Consider the following 22,162-nt stretch of genomic DNA (forward strand, 5'->3'; position numbering starts at 1 on the left):
TATAATATATTAATTAAAAATTAATAATTAAAATTACTAAAATATTAGTGTTTTAGAAACATTTAAAAAAAATTTTCTATTAAATATACCTAAAAAACATGCAAGAAAATTATATTTCACTAGACCACTTGTAGAATTTAGCTATACATTTGTTAAAGTGTTAAATATAGAAAGTTTGTGTTAGAAAGACTAAGTATTTAAAATTCTTAAAATATCTAATGTGTGTAAAAAATTTATTAAAAATTTTTAGCAAAATAGTCTTAACAAATGGCCAAGAAAATCCTAACTTATAGTATTTTATATTACTTTCAAAATCCAAATTATTAGTAATAATATTTAGGGCGTGTTTAGATGTGATTTCCTCTTCAAGTAAAGCAAATCATTTGTATAATGGTTTAGTAATTTTTGAAAGGGTTATACTACGTGTACACTAAAATCAGCCACTCACCGATATAAAATACATGTTGGAATATAAATACATATTAAAAATTAGCAAGAGGCCCACGCATACGCGTGGGTGGGTGATTGAGTTTATGAAATTAATAACAAAAATATAAAAAGAACATATAGAAATTGGATTATGATAAGTTTGTTATATACATTTATTGAGCTTAGAAATATGATCACAATAATGTAACTAATAATTCTAAATTGTTGTAAAATAACTAAATAAATAAGGAAGATGTAAATATAAAATAAAATATGTAAATAGAAGACTCTAGCATTAATATAATTAGCTCGGTAATAATTTATATATATATACATTAATATTATATGTTGTAATATGTATATATATGTAAAGATAGAAAGAAGTATTAAAAGTAAAGAGAGAGAGAATTGCATTTGTTTTATTACTGTAAAGAGAGAGAGAGAGAAATGGAAATATTTGTAATTGTGTGCTTGTCTTTCTCTCAGAGGCAAAGGCCTCTATTTATACATATATTGGGAGCTTAATTTCAACATACATTTAATGTCATTCCTTCTTTGAAAATGTGAGTTTTACATGGGAATGGGCATCCACGTTGCTCGTTCTTATCACAATACTCCCCCTTGGATGCCCATTTAGGATTATTGCCTCATTAAAGCCTTACTAGAGGAAAACCCTGTGGGAAAAATCTTAGTGAAGGAAAAAGAATACAATATCCTTTGTGATGGGGACTGCTTCATTAAAAACCTTGTCAAGAAAAACCCAATGGGAAAAAACCTGACCAAGGAAAAAAGAGTACAGTCTCCCCCTCTTGCCGACATCATTTAATGTCTCGAAATTGGCGCATCCCAATCTCATGTATCAATATTTCAAAGGACGATTTTGGGAGTGACTTTGTAAATAAATCTGCCAGATTGTCACTTGATCGAATCTGTTGGACGTCAATAATCCCCTGATTTTGAAGATCATGAGTGAAAAAGAATTTGGGAGAAATATGCTTTGTTCTATCGCCTTTGATGTATCCGCCTTTAAGTTGAGCAATGCATGCTGTATTATCTTCAAACAGGACAGTTGGAGCTATCTTATGATCAATCAGTCCACATGATGACAGAATATATTGAATCAGACTCCTCAGCCAAAAACACTCGCGACTAGCTTCATGAATCGCCAGTATTTCAACATGATTCGAGGAGGTTGCTGCTATCGTCTGTTTCGTGGACCTCCATGATATAGCTGTACCACCATATGTGAACAGATATCCTGTTTGAGACCTCCCTTTGTATGGATCAGACAAGTATCCAGCATCCGCATAGCCAACTAGTTGTGACTTGGATCCATAGGGATAAAACAATCCCATATCAACCGTCCCATGAAGATATCAAAAAATTTGTTTGATTCCACTCCAATGTCTTCTGGTTGGAGAAGAACTATATCTTGCTAGTAAATTCACCACGAATGATATGTCAGGTCGCGTATTATTAGCAAGATACATTAGTGCTCCAATGGCACTAAGATATGGTACTTCAGGACCAAGGATATCTTCATTTTCTTCTTTAGGACGGAATTGATCCTTTTTCACATCCAAAGATCTTACGATCATTGGGGTACTTAATGGATGTGACTTATCCATATAAAATCTCTTCAAGATCTTTTCTACGTATGTTGTTTGATGAATAAAGATCCCATTTTTTATATGCTCGATCTGCAGGCTGAGACAAAATTTAGTTCTTCCAAGATCTTTCATCTCAAACTCTTCTTTTGGAGTTTTTATAATTGTTGGAATCTCTTCAGGAGTCCCAATAATATTTAAATCATCAACGTACACAGCAATTATAATGAACCCAGATGTAGTTTTCTTTATGAAAATACATGGGCAGATATCATCATTCTTGAATCCGTTTTTGGCCAGATACTTAGTAAGACGATTATACCACATTCGTCCAGATTGCTTTAGACCATATAAAGATCTTTGCAATTTGACTGAGTATAACTCTTGCGAATATTCATTGGATGGTTTAGATATCTTTAGTCCTTTAGGGACTTTCATATAGATATCCCGATCTAATGAGCCGTATAAATAGGCTGTTACCACATCCATTAAATGCATATGCAGTTTATGATATGCAGATAAACTGACCAAATAACGCAATGTTATCGCATCCACTACAGGGAAATACGTTTCTTCATAATCTATACCAGGCCTTTGTGAGAAACCTTGTGCCACAAGTCGGGCTTTATAGCGCACAACTTCATTTTTCTCATTTCGTTTTCTCACAAATACCCACTTATATCCAACAGGTTTTACATCTTCAGGTGTACGGACTACAGGTCCAAAGACTTCACGTTTTGCAAGTGAGTCTAATTCAACCTTCATGGCTTCTTCATATTTTGGCCAATCATTTCTTTGTCGACATTCTTCAACTGATCTTGGCTCAAGATCCTTACATTCATGCATGATATTGAATGCCACATTATATGCAAATATTTCATTAACAATAGTCTTATTTCGGTCCCATTTCTCCCTTGTAAAGACATAATTTATCGAGATCTCGTCATTTTCACAATTTTCAGGTACCTGAACGTCTTCTGGCGTTAAAACTATATTAGAATTTTGGACAACTGCAGGTGTCTCTACAATGTCTTTTTCAACAGGAATAGTATTTACCTCTTTTCTCTTTCGAGGATTTTTATCTTTGGAACCGACAGGCCTGCCACGCTTCTGGCTTGTATTTGCTTCAGTGGCTATTTGTCCTACTAGGACATCAATTCGAATTGGAACATTTTCCGCCCTACCACGCTTCTGGAGTGAATTTGCTTCAGCGGCTACTTGTCCTACTGGGACATCAATTCGAATTGGGGTATTTTCCGCTGGTATATAAGATTTGGTAATCCTCTTTGTATCGGAAAATGCATCAGGCAATTCATTTGCTATTCTTTGCAAATGTATAATCTTTTGAACTTCTAGTTCACATTGTCCTGATCGAGGATCTAAATGCATCAACGATGATGCATTCCAATTAAGTTCCTTTTCAGGAAGCTTATTCTCTCCCCCTAATGTTGGAAATTTTGATTCATCAAAATGACAATCCGCAAACCGGGCTTTAAACACATCTCCCGTTTGTATCTCAAGATACCTCACTATAGAGTGAGAATCATATCCAACATATATCCCCAATTTTCTTTGGGGTCCCATTTTGGTGCGATTAGGTGGTGCAATGGAAACATATATCGTACACCCAAATATTCTTAAATGGGAAATATTTGGCTGCTGGCCAAAAGCTAATTGCATATGAGAGAACTGATGATAACTCGTTGGCCTCAAAAGAATAAGTGCTGCGGCATGTAAAACTGCATGCCTCCAAACCGAGGTTGGGAGATTTGTTCTCATAAGCAAGGGTTTAGCAATTAATTGGAGGCACTTAATAAGTGATTCTGCTAACCCATTTTGTGTGTGAACATAAGCTACTGGATATTCAACACTTATTCCATTAGCCATACAATAAGCATCAAAAGCTTGGGAAGTAAATTCACCAGCATTATCAAGACGAATTGCTTTGATTGGATTTTCTGGAAATTGTGCTTTTAATCGAATAATTTGAGCCAGTAATCTCGCAAACGCCAGGTTGCGAGAAGATAATAAGCACACATGTGACCATCTCGAAGATGCGTCTATCAGGACCATAAAATATCTAAAAGACCCACATGGTGGATGAATAGGTCCACATATATCACCTTGAATCCTTTCTAAGAATTCAGGAGACTCAAATCCAATCTTTACTGGTGATGACTTTAAAATTAACTTCCCTTGAGAACATGCAGCACAACAAAATTCACTAGATTTAAGAATCTTCTGGTTCTTTAGTGAATGTCCATGAGAGTTTTTAATAATTCTCCTCATCATGGTTGTTCCCGGATGACCTAATCTATCATGCCAAGTTATGAATTCATTTGGACTAGTAAACTTCTGGTTTACAATGGCATGTGATTCAATTGCACTAATCTTGGTATAATACAATTCAGATGAAAGTGAGGGTAACTTTTCTAGTATAACCTTTTTATTTAAATCATGAGTTGTGATACATAAATACTCATGATTTTCCTCATTCATAGTCTCAATATGATATCCATTTCGGCGAATATCTTTAAAACTCAACAAGTTTCTTCGAGACTTGGTAGATAATAGTGCATTATTTATTATAAATTTTGTTCCTCCAGGAAACAAAATTATAGCTCTTTCGGAGCCTTCTATCACATTGCCCGAGCCAATAATAGTATTAACATATTCATCTTTTGGCACAAGATGGGTAAAATATATATTACTTTTAAGAATAGTGTGTGAACTCGCACTATCCGCAAGGCAAATATCTTCAGAATATGTCCTTGCCATTTCTCTTCAAAGAAAAAAACAAATGATAATAAAATGAGTAGAAGTACATGTACAGTAAAATTATTCACATGAATACTTAACAAACACATACATATATCAAACTATTCCATCATTGATCAAATAGCCAATATTTTCTTCAGGATCCTCAAAGAAATTAGATACATCATAATGAATGGTGGAATTTTCATAATTTGAAACAAAATTTGTTTCCTTTCCTTTGTCATCCTTTTTCAAGGATACTTGATAAAGATCAACTAGGTGCCTTGGGGTACGACAGGTACGTGACCAATGGCCCTTTCCACCACAACGGAAGCATTTATCCTCAATTGATTTACTTTGCCCATTGTTTCTTTCTTTATCCCACTTCTGGTGAGGTCTTTTCTTGTGAGCATAATTTCTTTTCCTTCTATATTTTTCCTTATTATCAAAATCTTGCCATTTACCTCTTCTGGGGTTATAATTTGTCGCATTTGCTTCAGGAAATGGGGCGGCGCCATCTGGGCGCGCTTCATGATTTCTTAAGAGCAACTCATTGTTGCGTTCAGCAACAAGAAAGCAAGAAATTAGCTCAAAATATTTTTTAAATTATTTTTCTCGATTGCTATTGCAGGAGCACATTCGAGGCATGGAAGGTCGATAAAGTTTTCTCTAACATATCGGGCTTGAAGAGGTATCACCGTCTTTTGATGATTGTACCTTTCTTCAAGGTCTTTCCACAGATCTGCAGGATCTTTTAATGTGGGATATTCATTTTTCAATCATACGTCAACATGACGACGAAGAAAAATCATAGCTTTGGCTTTATCCTTCTGGGATGCATTATTTTTCAGCCTTAATGGTATCTTCAATATCCATTGAATCAAAATGGATTTCAGCATCTAATATTCATGATAAATAATTGTTTCCAGATATATCAAGAGCATGAAATTCAAGATGAGAGAGCTTCGACATAATGAAAATTTGTTACCTGAGTCTTCCTAAAAATTTGATCAGAGTCTCGTGCTGATAACGTGTTGTAAAACAACTAAATAAATAAGGAAGATGTAAATATAAAATAAAATATATAAATAGAAGACTCTAGCATTAATATAATTAGCTCAGTAATAATTTATATATATACATTAATATTATATGTTGTAATATGTATATATATGTAAAGATAGAAAGAAGTATTAAAAGTAAAGAGAGAGAGAATTGCATTTGTTTTATTACTGTAAAGAGAGAAAGAGAGAGAAATGAAAATATTTGTAATTGTATGCTTGTCTTTTTCTCAGAGGCAAAGGCCTCTATTTATACATATATTGGGAGCTTAATTTCAACATGCATTTAATGTCATTTCTTCTTTGAAAATGTGAGTTTTACATGGGAATGGGCATCCACGTTGTTCGTTCTTATCACAACATAAATCATAATTCTAATTCTTAATTCCAACTGCCTCCCATTCTTCTTCCGCCTTGGCCGATCCGTTTTCCTTCCGCAAGAAGACCTGCAATTGAAGAAGTAGCTGAACTCAGAACCAAACGCTAATCTAAATTAGTGAATTCTGATTATATTAAAAAAAGATGAAAATATACATTATTTATAAGTTTTGGCTAATTTCAATTACTGATCCAATAAAGTTATAAACCAATATAAAAAAAAGAAAAAAAAAGGCTAAATCTTTTTTAATCCTTTTGTAATTGAAGAAATGAAAATAAAAATATGGACTAACCTTTGAATCACCGGCCAATTTTAAACTACTGCCCCTTTCTTCTTCTGCCTTGACTGAATGTTTTCTCCCTCCGCAAAAAGACCTGCAATTGAAGCAGCAACTAAACTCATAACCAAACACTGACTAAATTGGTGAATTCAATTATATTAAAAAAACATATAGTAATATACGTTATAAGTTTGCCCAACTTCAATTACTGATCCAATAAAGCTATAAACCAATATGAAGAAGAAGAAAAAAGGGACTCTAGTGAACAAATAACTGCTATGGTCAAGATACAGGCATCTCCTACTCTAATGTTAGTCAGCAATCTATTACTTGAATTATAGTCATGTAATAGTTATTCTCAAATGGAAAAGACTAAATCTTTCTTCTGCTATTGTAATTGAAGAAATGAAAATAAAAATTATCAAGTGAATGATTAGAATTAGGAATTCTATGATACTTATGAAAATTATTTCCGTCAGGGTTTAAATAAAAGGAATCATCCAGTTGCAAACTCTTTTAATATTTACCTTCAAATTGTGAGTTAATTAGGATAAAAAATGTCACTTTTATCAATATAAGGATGTTAAACCTTTTGTGAATATCAAATTCTGCTCTTTTAAACTGATTTACCTCACTCCTCACTTATCTTATGTAGCACAGATTTGGATATAAAATTTCTTTTATACATAAAACAAACATCATATAATAACATATAGGGTAAAGTATATTTTTTTTTCCTGAAGTTTGATAAAAGTTTTAAAAATATCCATAAATTTTATTTTGTTTCAATTTTATCCCAAAAGTTTTCGATTTGTATCAAATATACCCCTGACGGTTAATTTTTCAAAAAATTTAAGACCAATTCAATAACAATTTCATAAGAACAACCCTCAACACAAGCAAATCAAGCATAATTTTCATACATTATTGTTAGATTGGTCTTAAATTTTTTGAAAATTTAGCCGTCGAGGATATATTTGATACAAATTGAAAACTTTTGGGATAAAATTGAAACAAAATAAAACTTAAGGATATTTTTAAAACTTTTGTCAAACTTCAGAGGCAAAAAGTATACTTTACCCTAACATATATTATCATGTTCATCCACTTTATATACTAAAGAAAAATAAAAATAAAACACTAAGCAAAAAGAAAGAAAGAAAAAATACTAAGCTATTATGAGAAGAGCTAATCAAAATTTTGGATGCAATTAATTTTCTCTCACAAAGAAAAAATGTTACAACGAAAATAATGAATGTTTAAAAGAAGTTGTCAAAACAGAACAAAATGAGTGAAATATTTCTCATGAATGTTGAATATCTTATCTTTTTAGAATAGCCAAGTACTCTTTAAAGTACTCAAGTACTCTTTAGAGTATCTTATCTCTTTAAAGAATAAAAATCTCAAGAATGCACACATATATATCCTATATGATAAAAAGAATTAAAGTCATTTCAACACAATAAAATGATTTAAAATTTTATATATATGATGGAGGAAAATGGATAAACTTAGCCTCAAAGAATCATGTGTAGTAAGTAAATGTTACTCAAACAAACACACTTACATTTCCTTTAAAAGAGAAAAAGAAAGGGATAAAACACATGCAACTACATCTATACACAAAAAATTTATGCAATAGACACCATTACACTTACATTTAATCACTCAATATAGTAACCTAATTTATCATCGGATGAAACCAAAGCAACCCAATTCTTTTCTATTATTCTGTCCACCAAACATAAAAAATCTGCAAAACACTCGGTAAAATATAAGGGACAGTGATATTTGCTTTAAAATATAGATATCAAACATTTATTACGTAAAAAAAAGAAAGAAAAAATTATTACTCAATAAAACAAAAAAAATTAATTGGTCATCATTAAGTATAATCAAACAATTCATTACCAATCTTCAGCAAATAATTTCACAAAAGAAGATAACAACAATATAATTAGTAGTCAAAGGCTTGCTAAGCATATAGTATGCATCAATCACCCTTGCAGATTTTTTAGCATCGAAATCCCTTTCTTTCAAAACAAACGATATGATCAAACAAAAAATATTAGCTTCTCCTATAACTCATTCAAATATACAAACTTTTAAACTATTCACCAAAGAGTAGAGAGGCAAAGCAAAAAAAGTGCAAGAAAAACAAAGAAGATTATCCCAACAGACCGACCTAAGAATGTAAAAATCAGAATGCAATTTATTTTGCCAATCTTTATATTTTTCATCCAAATTCACACCCTCTATATCATACTTCTTCTCTCCCTATTTTAAAATTTGGGGACAAAGAGAAAACACTTCTTAATTTTAATTATTAGTTGAGAAAAAAATTATGATAGCATATTATCAATTTAAAAGGTAGCAATCATATTAGTTCTTGGACATAATCATCAATTTTACATAAATTTTGCTCCAAACATTAGTAGAACTCAATCCATATCATTCACAGAAAAATGACAAATTCAACTTAATCATTTTGGCCTATGATTAACACCCAAAAAGAAAGGTGTTTTGAGAAAACATATTTTAAAAAAAATAAAATGTAGTTTTGTTTTGAGTATACCTTGTTTTGTTTAAATCTTTTATGTCTTCAATGCTGATGTTAGTCCTGCATGCCCTCCATTAGGCCTTGACCACTTCCATCCATCCACCAAAGGTCCATTCCTGCCAACTGATCATAAAGCAAGCAAGTATCATTAAATTGCAGCTAAATGATAAGCAAAGGTGATACAATGAATACACAACACCATCACAATAAAAATACTTCTCCGACAAAATAACCTCTCAGGTTTTAGCAGCAACATGAAGTTCATCTTCTTTAATGAATTTAGTGAAGGATAAATGATCACACACTCACAAGGGATTGCTCGTCACAGACAGTTAATGAGCAAAATGTAAAAAGGTAAAAAAGTTATCAACTTTAAGGGTACCCAACATCATAAAAAGTAAAATTGGAACCAAATTTATAAAAAAATAGAGAGAAATGAGGGATGGGGTATCGATAAAATAGGAGTGTACCGATTACTTGAATTGGAGAGATGAAGCTTGAGGTCTAGGGATGAGAGTTCGATACCGTAGCTCAGCCATTTCCTAAGTTAAGTCCTCTACCACTATTTCTGCCCTCATCTCTATCATATCTGAACCCACAAAAAGAATATTAATAATGTTAATAATAAATCTCTCAAAAGCTAAACTGAAACAAAAATTGTGAGTGAAAAGACCTTGAGGAGCATCTTCGGTGTGGTAGAGGCATTTGAGGATGTCATTTTGAACTCTGATTTCAAATGAAAAAATTGCGCTCAAAATTTGGTGTTCAAATCCTGATTTGAAAGGAAAAGATCGCAATCAAATTGCTGCAAAGAGTGTTCTACTTCATTACCTGAGGGACAATGAGTTCTCAATCCATTGTTTACCCTAATCATCTAATCAGAAGCTAGCATTTTCATTTTTTTCCCTAAATGGTGGTTTTGGAATTGCTGCCGGATTAACTCTCTTCAAACAATTGGACAAAGATCTTCTCTAATAACCTTTCACCAGGTAAAAAGGTTTTGGCTTTTTGTTGAAGAGCGAAACACAAAAGAAAGAAAAGGTTTGGAAGACACTTGTCACTCTCTCAAAAATCATCTAACAGTGTAAACCATACATGTATTTATACATAAATACATCTATGGCTGATTTTAGTGGCTGATTTTAATGTACAAATAGCATTTATTTGTTTAAAAAAATACACAAAAATGATTGTGTGACGTGGCATTATGACAACCCCACCAACCGCAAATACCCTGTGAGATAGAGAGAGAGAGAGAGAGAGAGAGAGAGATAAGAGAAGAAAGAAATGGCAGTGCCATTGTTATGTCTTTGCTCCTTCTCACTCTCACCAACCCCATACACTACGCCTTCCATCTTTCATTCCTTCAATCCCAGCACCACTTTCCTCCGTTTCAAGCTCCATTCCACCCTGTAACTCTCTCTCCCTATCTTTCTATCTTTCTATCTCGTTTATCTGTAACCCAATTCACTTTTTTTGGCTTCTCTTTTATTCAGATTTCACTCCACAATACCCATGTCTCAAGGTATTATATTTCCTTTCATTTCTACGCCTATTCTTGAATTTCAGACGTGGGTTGTTTTCATCTACTTGTTTCATTGGGTGTTTCTTTTCTATACGTCAATGTGCTCTGCCTTCAATTCAAAGTAGTTTTTTTTTTTTTTTTTATGTTCTTTGCACAAGGAGATAAAATGACTCCCTATGAAGAAGCATTGGAGGCCTTGTCTTCTCTGATCACTAGACGCACTCGTGTTGGTGATGTCAATTTAGAGGAACGATTCAACGTGCTGTTTGAGTACGTGAAGGTATGGTGTTTGTGAATTTGCTTCTGAAATACTTGGCCATTTTCTTGGGACATGCTTAGTTGCTTGGTGATGTTGACAAAATGGCGTGCCGTTGATTGCATAGATGCTAGATTTGGAGGAGGCGATTTCAAATATGAAGATCATCCATGTAGCCGGCACTAAAGGGAAGGTACTTTCTTTTTTACTTTGATGGTTGCTCGGGACTGAAGGCATGTTAAGGGCACTTGAATCGTTCATTGCCTTGATGCTCACTTGCTCTCTCTACTTTCTTTTATCTGTTAAAGTTGCTAAGACTTGAAACTTAACTGCTTTTGATAATTAACTTTATATAGTTTTGGAATTTATGCTGTATTCTATTCAGTGAGAAGTTGAATTTTGTGGTCTCAAACCGAGGTCTAGCTATGGATTCTAGTCTTTATCCAGCTGTACTTTTAGTGTTTACTCTTGCATTTGTAATGAATTACACCGTGTTTTCACAGGGATCTACATGCACTTTCACAGAGTCTATTTTACGAAACTGTGGTTTTCGCACTGGGCTCTTTACTTCTCCTCACCTAATTGATATCCGAGAAAGATTTCGTTTAGATGGGTGAGTATTTCAATTTCACAGATTGATTTCTTTCCTTTTACTATGAGTAAGTCTATTTGTTATTATGCATATTAGTACGATTTTTGTAACAAACTTACCTTTTACATCGCTATTCGGTAATTACTTTACCATAACATCATCACCCTTGAAATCTATGCTTTTATCCAATTTCATATACCTACTAAATTACATTGTATGATGTATTTGAATTCAGATAACTAGTGCACTCTAATTTATTAGCATTATTCTTGCTTCTGCAGTCTGGAAATCTCTGAAGAGAAATTTTTGGCATACTTCTGGTGGTGTTATGATAGACTAAAGGTATCTTTCTGTGAGTAAATACTTGATTAAAAATTTAAAATATTTATCGTAGAAGGTCTTTTAAGGTGTAAACAAGATTATGCTTTTCTTTCTTTTGTTCTCTTTATATTCTGAACCAGACAAGTTGTCTTTCTACTCCCATTGAACTACTGGTACATTTTCTGATTTATCCTTGCAGTCTATGAACTACTTTATTTATAACTGTTAAGAGCGAAAAGATGGATATTTTCTGTGAAATGCATTGAAGTTTTGAAGCAATTTTATTTTTACTACTTTTGGATCATTTCATTGATTTTGGAGGATCAATGATTTTCTGAGCATGTTGATATTACTCAAAGTGATTAATGTTAATATTTTATTATCCGAGTGCATCTGGATCAATAAAAAAGAAATGGTTTAATTACAAGTATGATAATCCTAGCACAGCCAACTTCTGTTCTCCGCACTTTCAATAAAATCTTCTATTTTCATAGTCCCAATTTCAATTTGCATGACAACAATACCATACTATTAAACTAATACATGCCTGATCATCAAAGTGTTCACTTCAAAATGATGTTTTCGGACTCTGGTAAAACTTTTATATCTAGATGTGCTTGCTTATAGTGTTAACATAGCTGGAGTCTTATTTCGGGATGTACAGGAGAAAACTGATGACAAGGTTCCAATGCCTCCTTTCTTCCACTTCCTTGCTTTACTTGCCTTCAAGATATTTTCAGCTGAGCAGGTTTCATTACCTTGCCTTGAATTGCTACACATAATGCTCCATACCGATAATAATATGTGTACATTTTTCCTACAAATGAACAAAACTTATTTTATTATCACATTTCATGTAGGTAGATGTTTCCATAATGGAAGTTGGTTTAGGTGGCAAGTATGATGCAACAAATGTGGTATGTATAATCATTTCAGCAGAAATTTGTTGGTTTCTAGAATATTGCCACTATCAAGCTGTTTGAATAGTTACTATTCTGGAACAAGATCATGTGGTGTGTCGATATTTCAGGTGCAGGCACCAGTTGTGTGTGGTATAACATCCCTTGGGTATGATCACATGGAGATTCTTGGTAAGTGTTATATTTTTATAATATGGGAACCGCTATTTGATGTGTTTTAATGAAAATCATGAAATAGCATGAGATATAATAACCAACTTATATTTGCCATGATATGCATTGCCTTCCCATACTGAGCAGCCTAATATCTCATTTGCTGGTGAAATATGTAACTTGCCACAAGTTACATAGGTGAATGATGGGATGCCTTTTTACCTGTTAATGACAAATATTTACTATCATATGCTGGAATTTAATTTGTTAACCTAAGTGATGGTATGTCCGACTGCAAGAAAATGGGAAAATAATTAGACCTTTTAAGAAGTTTTATTGTATGTGTGAAGTATTATTTTTTAAACTTCATGTTGCATAGCTACTTATTTTGTCTAACCAATTGGGTTTACTGTTATCTGTGGGATTCCATTAACAGGGAATACTCTTGGAGAAATTGCTGGTGAGAAGGCCGGTATCTTCAAGGTAAGTTTAGAATAAAAAAGTTTCTACTTCTTTTCTAATGAAGAGGAGAGCCTGCTGCTAAAAACCAAGGCTATCAAGAGTGTAAACCATCTACTTTAATAAGAGTTGTGTTCATACCCAGCTGATAAAGGACTCATCATAGCCCTTCACCATTTCGGTTCCTTCTTTTTGTAAAGAAAAAATAACAACTCCATTTGAAGTTTATATCAACAATGTCCTCTGTCATGTGCAGCAAACCTGTGATAATATCTTTCTTTTCTTTATACTTTCCTACCTTTCCATGTAATACCCAATGCTGAGTTTGAATCTTTTCATCCTAAAGAATTTTTTTTTACACATTTTATAATTTAATGTAGCATCGGATTCCAGCTTTTACTGTGCCTCAGCCTGATGAAGCAATGCATGTACTTAAAGAGAAGGCTTCTCGGTTAAATGTAAGTAAATTCTTCTATGTTCCTCCAGAATTTAATCAGAACAACTAATACCTAAACATGAGTTTGTCTCATGAAATTCCGATAAGAGGATATTAGTTGGTGAACGTTTATTTTACAATAATATTACAACTTAATTATGTTTATTAATTGGCTGCATTACTTGTAACCTTACCAAATTTGGGAAGCAAATTTCGTCATTGTTTTTTATCCCATGTACTTGAATCTTGAACTATCTGTTTATATGTACATGACTTAATTGCCCTGCCCAAAGATGCGTCCTATGATTGTGTTGGTACATCTGCTTGCTCTGTCAAATGGATGATATATTGTTATACCATATAGAACTGTGGTTGTCCTTTTTTGTGTAGCTTTACTCTTTGGTTCTCATGTTCAATCAGCTCAAAAGATCCTGTTAACTATAGGTACCTCTTCAAGTGGTTAACCCGGTAGATGCCAAATTGCTAAATGGTTCAACACTGGGGCTTGAAGGTGAGCATCAATATACAAATGCTGGTCTTGCTGTCGCGTTATGCTCTATGTGGCTGAAGATGACCGGGCATCTTCAAGACACTAATTTGGAACAAACAGTGAGTTGTTAACAAGAAAATAGTTTGATTTTGACCCTTTACTTTCTTTTCCTTTTTGTGCCCTTTCTTTTCATGCTGCTGAAGTGATTCACCTACATGCATGAAGCAACACACTTTGCCAGAGCCATTCATAAAAGGGTTAGCAACTGCAAGTCTGCAAGGAAGGGCCCAGATTGTTCCTGATCAACACGTCAACAATGAAGCCTCAAATGAACTTGTCTTCTTTCTAGATGGGGCTCATAGTCCTGAAAGCATGGAAGCATGTGCAAGGTGGTTTACTCTTGCCATTAAGGGCCAGGACCAGACTTCGTTTCATCAGAAACTGGATAATTCTAAGTTCTCTACAGGAATGGTGAAGATGAATATAGGTGAAAGAGACCATAAAAAATCCACACAGGTAGAGTATATTGATTTTAAATATTTTCAAAATGATCTCTTATTGATGTTCAGCAAGTACAAGCTTAAAAATTTGCAGTCAAAGTTTGATATCTGTCAAATAGTTTAAAAGGTTAAATCTGATTCACAATGTCTCTTGAACATATCCCGTTGCCATGCACACAAATTCAACAAATGTCTTTGTGCCATTAAAATGAAAAATTGTAGAACAAGTTGCTTTGTAGAAAAAAAAAATGCTAGCATAAAACTCTTGGAAGCAAATTGCATGGCTCAATTACCGAAAGCATGTCTATAAGAAATACAAAGATCAGGTGAGATGGGATGTAAATGCTAATGTTTTGACTGATATTGTTGCTGTGACATGGAACTTCTTTAAATCATTGAATTCTATGCAGATTTTGCTGTTCAATTGTATGTCTGTTCGAGATCCACAGTTGCTTCTTCCTCAATTGATGAAAACATGTGCTGATCATGGTGCGCAAATCTGGACTTTGCTAGAATATGGTTACATCATGATATATAACATGAACAATTATGATTAAGATTGCATAATTAAAAAATGTTTAGTAAGTAAGTGATCTTCTCCTCATTTAGTTCTGTGATTATTTAGTTCCATATGGAGGAAAATGTGATGCTGAATATTTTATATGACCAACCATTATGATTAAGAACTAAAGAGCTAAACTGAAATTATAGGTGTCTACTTCAGAAAGGCTCTCTTTGTGCCTGCTTTATCAATGTACCACAAAGTTGGATCTCATGCTTTAACCCCGACCGATACTAACATTAACCTGTCATGGCAGTTAACTCTTCAAAGAGTGTGGGAAAGTCTCATGCAAGGGAACAAAGGTATATGATACAAATTACAACATCTATTTGAGTTTCGTTTCCAAGTTTTGGGAAATGACAATTTTTATTTTCCTGACTCTTAAGTTGCTTCTGATCCGCTGGCTTAGTAGGCAAGAGTACTGATGCCGCTTCAGAGGAATTAAAAGATGATATGGGGATGAGTGCCAATAATTTCGAACACAGCGCAGTGTTTCCCTCGTTGCCGGTGGCTATCAAGTGGCTTAGGGATAGAGTACAACAGAATCAATCAACTCGTTTTCAGGTAATCCTATACATTGATAATTCATGAATAGCTTATACAAATGAGCATGTATACTGAGATTTATCTTAACGAAAATGATTGCTCGAGTTTGATACTAAGACTTGAGTAATAGTTGAAATGCAACTCTAGTGTTATTGTCAATTTTTATTTTTCAAATTTTATTATTTATACATAGTATAGGATGTAACTGCAACATTTGTGTGGTAAATAATACAATACATACATCAGGTACTTGTAACTGGTTCTATACATCTTGTTGGTGACGTGTTGAAATTAATCAAGAAGTGATCAAGTGCCACCGTGCCAACTATTCTAAGATCTTGTCCCACAAGAGATCCCTCTCAATCATTCAGTATCCATTGAGGATTTGAAGAGCTATCACACATCGTTGGAAACTGCTAACACAATGTTTTCAACACAAGCAACCGACTAACCATCTTGGTTTTGGACAATTTATTGTAGATGAAGCTTGGTGGTTTATTTCAAGATGAGGCTGGTTTGGGTTTCCTAGTGGGATGTCTTTCAATTTTTTTTAATTTGATTCTTGTAGTTGAAAAGGTGAAAGATGGATTAAGGAACATGGATAAAAGATAATCCACCTACCTAGTCTAGGGTCTTATTTGCACATAAACTTCATTAAGTTGTCACTATCATACTAATGCTTTCAACAATCAACATGTTTGGATTCATAATGCCAACTCTTTACAAGAATGCCCTTTGTGATTGTGTTATATATATATTGAAAGATGCTGAAACTAAAGAATAAAAATAAAAATGTTATAAAATGATACTATTGTGGATGTCATGGAGTATGGAGCATTATCATACATAATAGAGTATGAAACATTATCAATTAATGAAGCATGAATTTTCATAGTGTATTTTCACTAATTAGTAAGTAGGTTAGGTAAATAATATTCTATTATTATTTAATTCAAAACCTTCATTTATATCCTAAAGAGAAGGTTTCAAGACACATCAAATTTACAAGTTTACAAGTTTACATTATCTTAATTCTAATGTTGAATTCTTGTGTAACATTTTTGTGTAATAGAAAATATATTCTCATAAATTACTACGTGTTATATTGTGAGGAACTGAGAATATCATCAAGATACAATTCTTTATATTCTCATATATAAATTTTTATCTTTATTTATCTATGTTCATCATACTTTCACAATAAAAAGACGATAAATACAAGGTAGGTTATATCGTATAAGAAAATAACTTTTTTTCGAGCATAATTTCAAAGGCTCTGTCAATGATTACTATTGGCTTTTCTGGAGGGTCTTGTGGTAAACACCTTATGTTGCTGCTATGAACAAAATTAACTAATTGTAAAAGAGTAAAAGTCCTCTCCGGTCCCTAATTATTTATGAAAAGGACCTGGTACCTCCTGACCATTAGAAAATAACAACGCGGTTCTTATCCATTCTCTCTGTGTAATCGAAAGGATCCTCTTGTCAGTCTTTGGGTAAAAAATAACCGGAAGAACCTAATTGCCAGGAGGCGCCGAAAAAGCCTTTCGATCCCACGGAGAGAATGGATAAGGACTGCGTTATTATTTTCTAATAGTCAAAGAGCATCAAATCCTTTTCATAAATAGTTAGGAACTCGGGAGGGGTTTTACTCATTGTAAAAAGATAGAGCTAATTGCTGAAGTTATGAAAAGTGAAAACAGAAAACTATAGTAAGAGTTTTCACTCTACAATGACTAATGTGTACTTACAACAAAGTAATGGGCCTCGGCTCCAAACTATGGCCCAATATGATTCGAGTTAGTTTTCAGTTAGAGACGTTGACCGTTGAAAAGCAACGGTTTTGTGAGCTTTTGACTTTTTGTTCAAGTGCAATAGAATAATCCCAAATCCGAATCTAGGGATTCAGAATTCTGATCCAAAACCAATCATCCTCACAAGTCGCATTTCCCGTTTCCCCCCAATGATTGGCGCTGCCACCGTGAGACTGAGCTGCGAGACGTTGCTGCTGTGAGTTTGCGTTCCATGGAAGAGTCATACACCACCGGCCTCCCCACCAGCCATTTGGCCGGTTCTGTTCCGGTGAGTCCTCCTTCTCCTCTTCCTAGCAGTTGAAGTGGTTTTATATAATTTGGAATTAAATTTTATTAAGTTATTTGATGCCAATGAACTTTTCTGATCACTATTCCTGTTTGAGAATCAGGCTGTCACAGCTGGAGAAAAGAGTACTACGAAACAAGATGGTATGTAACTATAGCATTAATTTTTTTAAATTTTTTCAATTGGAGCTGTGTATTATTGTAATGCCTTGCGTTGAAGCTTGGTTCCCCTGATAATGGATGCAGCCCCTTTGGCAAATATGCAAACATTCCCTTCCAGCAATGCAGGAGGAAGAAGAGGACAAGTATATCAACCTATTACAGCTCAAACTGCTGGTATATCAATCTTATCTATCATACTTCTTTACAACCAAATATGAGATGCATGTTTCTATTTGTAGCTCTTGTTTTCTGGTGTTATATTCTTGACAATTGACATGCTACATACCTTGGTATGTCTTCAGTATTTTTTTGTCGACGGATGGATTATATCAAAGGAGAAAAGGTAAACCTCAATCTTGTCTCTAAACAAAAACATGGACATCAAATTAGTTCCTCAGGATTTGAAAGTAACAAATTTGTCCTTCATCATTCAGTTTTTTATGCTAGGATTAATCTGTTACCCTTTTTCTGAATTGTGAGGGAATTTGTCATTTCCAAATCTGTCACTCTTCCATGTGTTTGGCCAAGGATGAGATTGGGAGTCTGAAAAGTTGGGGTGAACTTGAGCATATGGATCCCAACTAATTAACCTCGTTTCTAGATTCTAAGTAATCTTCTGTTGTATCGGTTGACCTAGAGAAGATTCATACTGCTGATTTATGCTGCAGTCAGATATAAGACTGATTCTAATTCTGTATTTTTATTGCAACTTAATTCATAATAGTGCCATTCATTCCTGTCCAAAAAAATGCCATTCACTGATCTTTAATTTGTTGATCGGTGCAGAATCATTTGAGCAGCAGCCAACAACTAACTGGCAGGGAGTTTTTAGTGTCTCATCTTACTCACAGTATTTCAATGTGGACACGGATGTTGTTGTAGACAGAATGATATGTTCCTTGAATCCAGTCCGTGATGATTTTTTCAGCAAGATAGATGCTAACCCTGATTTGTGAGTTTTGACTTTTGACTCGTGCAGCACTCCTGCTATGATTTCAATAATCAAAACTAAGTTACCGGTTTGGTTCAGATGTGAAAATATTATGCATCAAGCAAAAATAGAACTGCTACCATAACATTTACTGGGAGAATGCTGCCTGTTTGCTTCTGCCATTTGCTTTCTCTTCATTTTATCATTTCCTCATCTTGGTCCTGTGTGTGCCTTGTTCTCGCCCACAATAAATGTCAAAAGTCAAAACCATTCACTTCCGTAACCATGGTTTGGAAAAATGGGTGTCACGTACGAAAAATACACAATAAATTCAATTATGGGAAGAATATTTTGCTTTTTGAATACTGATGGTCTATGATTGAAAACATACATTTTTTTCCTTCCCATCACCCTAGCCCATAAAGCATAAGCGCATCACTTTCTACTTGTCCTTATCATCCCATCACAGAGAAGCAGACACAGTTGAAATTTTACCACTCACAAATATATGCTGCCACTCATGGAAAAAGGAATAATGAAAGTACAGTTCTTAAAATAACCACCTTGATAAATTAAAGTTTTGTATGCCTAACGGGGATACTAACCTTTTATGATATGGACTTAGACTGTGGAGTTAGGCAATGGCCTTTCCCTCTTTTAGATCCACGTTAAATGAGCATCTTGTAATGCCATGTTTTTCTATTATTGTAGGTATGGAACGGTATGGATCTCAACAACATTGGTTTTTATTCTTTCCTCAGTGGGAAACCTTGCTACATACTTTTCAGTGAAAAAAGCTAATGACTGGAACTTTGATGTCAGTTATGTGCATTCAGCTGCATGGTCCATATACGGCTATGTCTTAGTGGTCCCAATGGCATACCACTTCTATCTTCAGTACATGCGTTCAAATACTAACCTTGTACGCTTTTGGTGCCTGTGGGGATACTCCCTTACCATTTTCGTCATGTCCTCTGTAAGTTTCTGTTTTCTACATATGGCATATTGTGTAATTAATCTTGTATGCACCATTGCTGAGATTCCCCCACCCCCCACCCCCTTTTGTACTAATTCATATTTCGGGTGCTGGAGATGTGATCCTATATGGAAAAGTTTCTCTCAGTACAAGTTCATGTTCCTGTTCTGTTCAATATAATAGCTATAAGGCTCAGATTGGATAGCCATGACATGCATTTTATTTTATTATATATTATAAAATGTTTTCATGATACATTGTTATTTATCATCTTAAATGTTCAAGCTTCAAATGTACATTGTGACAGAAACTTTTGTGTAATTAACTAGCTACTTATGATTTGAGATGTGTTGTCTTCCATGTTTCTAATGCTCATTACTTGTGATATTTTCAGTTTTTATTGCTTATCCCAGTTGGGGTTCTGCGGTGGATGATAATAATCACCTCTGGTGGTGCCTCAGCTACCTTTGTTGCCTTGAACCTGAAATCCTTCATCCAAGAAAATGATCTTTCAATGGCTGTAATTGCTGCATTTGGATTGCAAATAGCTTTAGCAGTCTTCATCAAGGTTCGGTTCTTTGCATAGCTAAATGGGGCTGCAGCGCTGCAGAATAATACCCCCAAATTAAACAACAATCATTGTTAGCCTACTCCACTGAGTAACTTTCTTTAACACATGACTGGAATTGTCTGCATCATCAGAATTGGTTTTTGTATTTTGGATGATGATGGATGCAAGAAGAGCTACAAAGAAGTTTTCTTGGGCTCTCTACAATATTATTTGTTTTTGTTTTTTCCAATCATTACTATTTATTATTATTATTTTATTATTTTATTTTTTTGTGTGTNNGTGGGTGGTGGGTGTGTAGTATTTGCATTTAAAAGTTTCCATCTTTTTGTAAACATATCGGATCTCTTATTTAATTTCATGTCTTTGGTGAAAGCTAAAATGTATGTAAATGTCTCTCGTTTTAGCACAAATTTGCCACGGTAAACAGTAATACACATTCATTTTAGACAATTGTTTTAGAACAATATAAATTTATATATATTTAAACACCATTTTTACTATCATTAGATTAAACTGTAGAATTTTCTCATTTGTTATTCATCTATTTTACTTGTCCATTGTTAAATCTAAAAGATGTCTAAAGAGACAACAAATTTGGTACGCAAATAACATCTATTATTTTTGTTAACAAGAATGTGAGGAGGGAGGGTCCTATATTACGGAATATCTATCGCTATTCATATTCCATACGTCAAAGCAAGGAAGATATATCAAAATGAGTTTTCTAAGTATCACAGATACTAAAATTTTGAAAGGATTCATTGCTTTTAACTTTTAAAAACTAAAATGATGTGATAGACATTAAATTATGCCTATTAAAATGGTAGCAGATTTAACAATGATGATCTCATCAACTCAAAACAAAACAAGGTGGTCACCGTTCACTAGTCATCTTATCTTAAACTTTGCTTTAGATGTTGGAACTTGAATGGAAGTGTTTAACACTTAACATGTGTATTACGGAGTGTGGTTTGAACTCAAGCCCACTTTTTTACACGGTGATGGCAGATATACTTCGAATCTTCAATCAACGTTTATATTTTGTCGTCTTACCAACTTAACTTGGCTCCCAAGTAAAACTAAAGTATGTAGTTAGGCACATAATAATTATGAGATAAAATGTGCATAATAACGAGCGTTTGAATCGGAGAAATTAGAATGATTGCAAGCTCCTCTAATAAAGACTTTTTGGAAAAAAAACTGAGAGAGATTTACAAATAAATAAAAGATTCTGAAATTCCATCCACTTGTATTATATATACATGAATGAATAGTTTTTTGTACAAGTTTAATAACATGGATGAATTATAATTTCTTATTATGACAGTTGGCTCAACAACGTACACGGTGTTGACTCAAAAGCTCATTATGCTTAAAAAATAAAATGCTTTTATATTAAAATTAAAATTTAAAACCCCCCAAACTTTGTTATATTTAATTTTGATTTATTACCAGTAAAGTAATGATGTATAAGATTGTGTTTGGTTTTAAAAATAGAATAAAACAAAATTAAAAATAAAATATAAAAAATAAAGACACAAAAATTAATATTTTTATATTTTATTTTATGATAAATTAAAATAAATTATCA

At 33.5% G+C, this 22,162-nt stretch overlaps 2 protein-coding genes and 1 long non-coding RNA gene across 12 annotated transcripts; 2 read left to right on the top strand and 1 right to left on the bottom strand.

The window, feature by feature from the left end:
- LOC107631306 lies at positions 9,056-9,637 on the bottom strand. The gene is made up of 2 exons (XR_001618540.2): positions 9,551-9,637; positions 9,056-9,196 (listed from the first exon to the last, which is right to left on the bottom strand). It is a non-coding gene; the product is annotated as an uncharacterized LOC107631306 (long non-coding RNA).
- On the top strand, positions 10,322-16,566 carry LOC107631304 (folylpolyglutamate synthase). Of its 8 annotated transcripts, none has more exons than XR_001618539.2 (17): positions 10,322-10,485; positions 10,570-10,598; positions 10,757-10,878; positions 10,982-11,047; positions 11,358-11,467; positions 11,728-11,788; positions 12,432-12,515; positions 12,628-12,684; positions 12,798-12,858; positions 13,277-13,323; positions 13,680-13,757; positions 14,180-14,344; positions 14,451-14,741; positions 15,136-15,214; positions 15,437-15,589; positions 15,674-15,851; positions 16,080-16,566. XR_001618539.2 is itself a non-coding variant. In XM_016334708.2 (17 exons), exons 1-17 carry the CDS (start codon positions 10,361-10,363, stop codon positions 16,137-16,139), a joined length of 1,743 nt encoding a protein of 580 aa, XP_016190194.1. In that variant the 5' UTR covers positions 10,323-10,360; the 3' UTR covers positions 16,140-16,566. The 8 variants fall into 8 exon arrangements, 6 of the variants coding, with proteins under 6 accessions (XP_016190197.1, XP_016190198.1, XP_016190199.1 ...); XM_016334708.2 differs by having other exon boundaries at positions 10,323-10,485; positions 15,697-15,851; XM_016334709.2 differs by having other exon boundaries at positions 10,323-10,485; positions 15,700-15,851.
- Positions 17,503-20,837, top strand: LOC107631305 (protein YIPF1 homolog). 3 transcript variants are annotated; one of them, XR_002359804.1, is made up of 7 exons: positions 17,503-17,914; positions 18,036-18,075; positions 18,178-18,267; positions 18,880-19,045; positions 19,736-19,745; positions 19,847-20,000; positions 20,395-20,837. XR_002359804.1 is itself a non-coding variant. In XM_021119525.1 (7 exons), exons 2-7 carry the CDS (start codon positions 18,073-18,075, stop codon positions 20,584-20,586), a joined length of 783 nt encoding a protein of 260 aa, XP_020975184.1. In that variant the 5' UTR covers positions 17,822-17,914; positions 18,036-18,072; the 3' UTR covers positions 20,587-20,837. The 3 variants fall into 3 exon arrangements, 2 of the variants coding, with proteins under 2 accessions (XP_016190200.1, XP_020975184.1); XM_021119525.1 differs by adding an exon at positions 18,396-18,436 and having other exon boundaries at positions 17,822-17,914; positions 18,152-18,267; positions 19,736-20,000; XM_016334714.2 differs by having other exon boundaries at positions 17,518-17,914; positions 19,736-20,000.

Source organism: Arachis ipaensis, chromosome B03, assembly GCF_000816755.2.
Source record: "Arachis ipaensis cultivar K30076 chromosome B03, Araip1.1, whole genome shotgun sequence".
Lineage (NCBI taxonomy): Eukaryota > Viridiplantae > Streptophyta > Magnoliopsida > Fabales > Fabaceae > Arachis > Arachis ipaensis.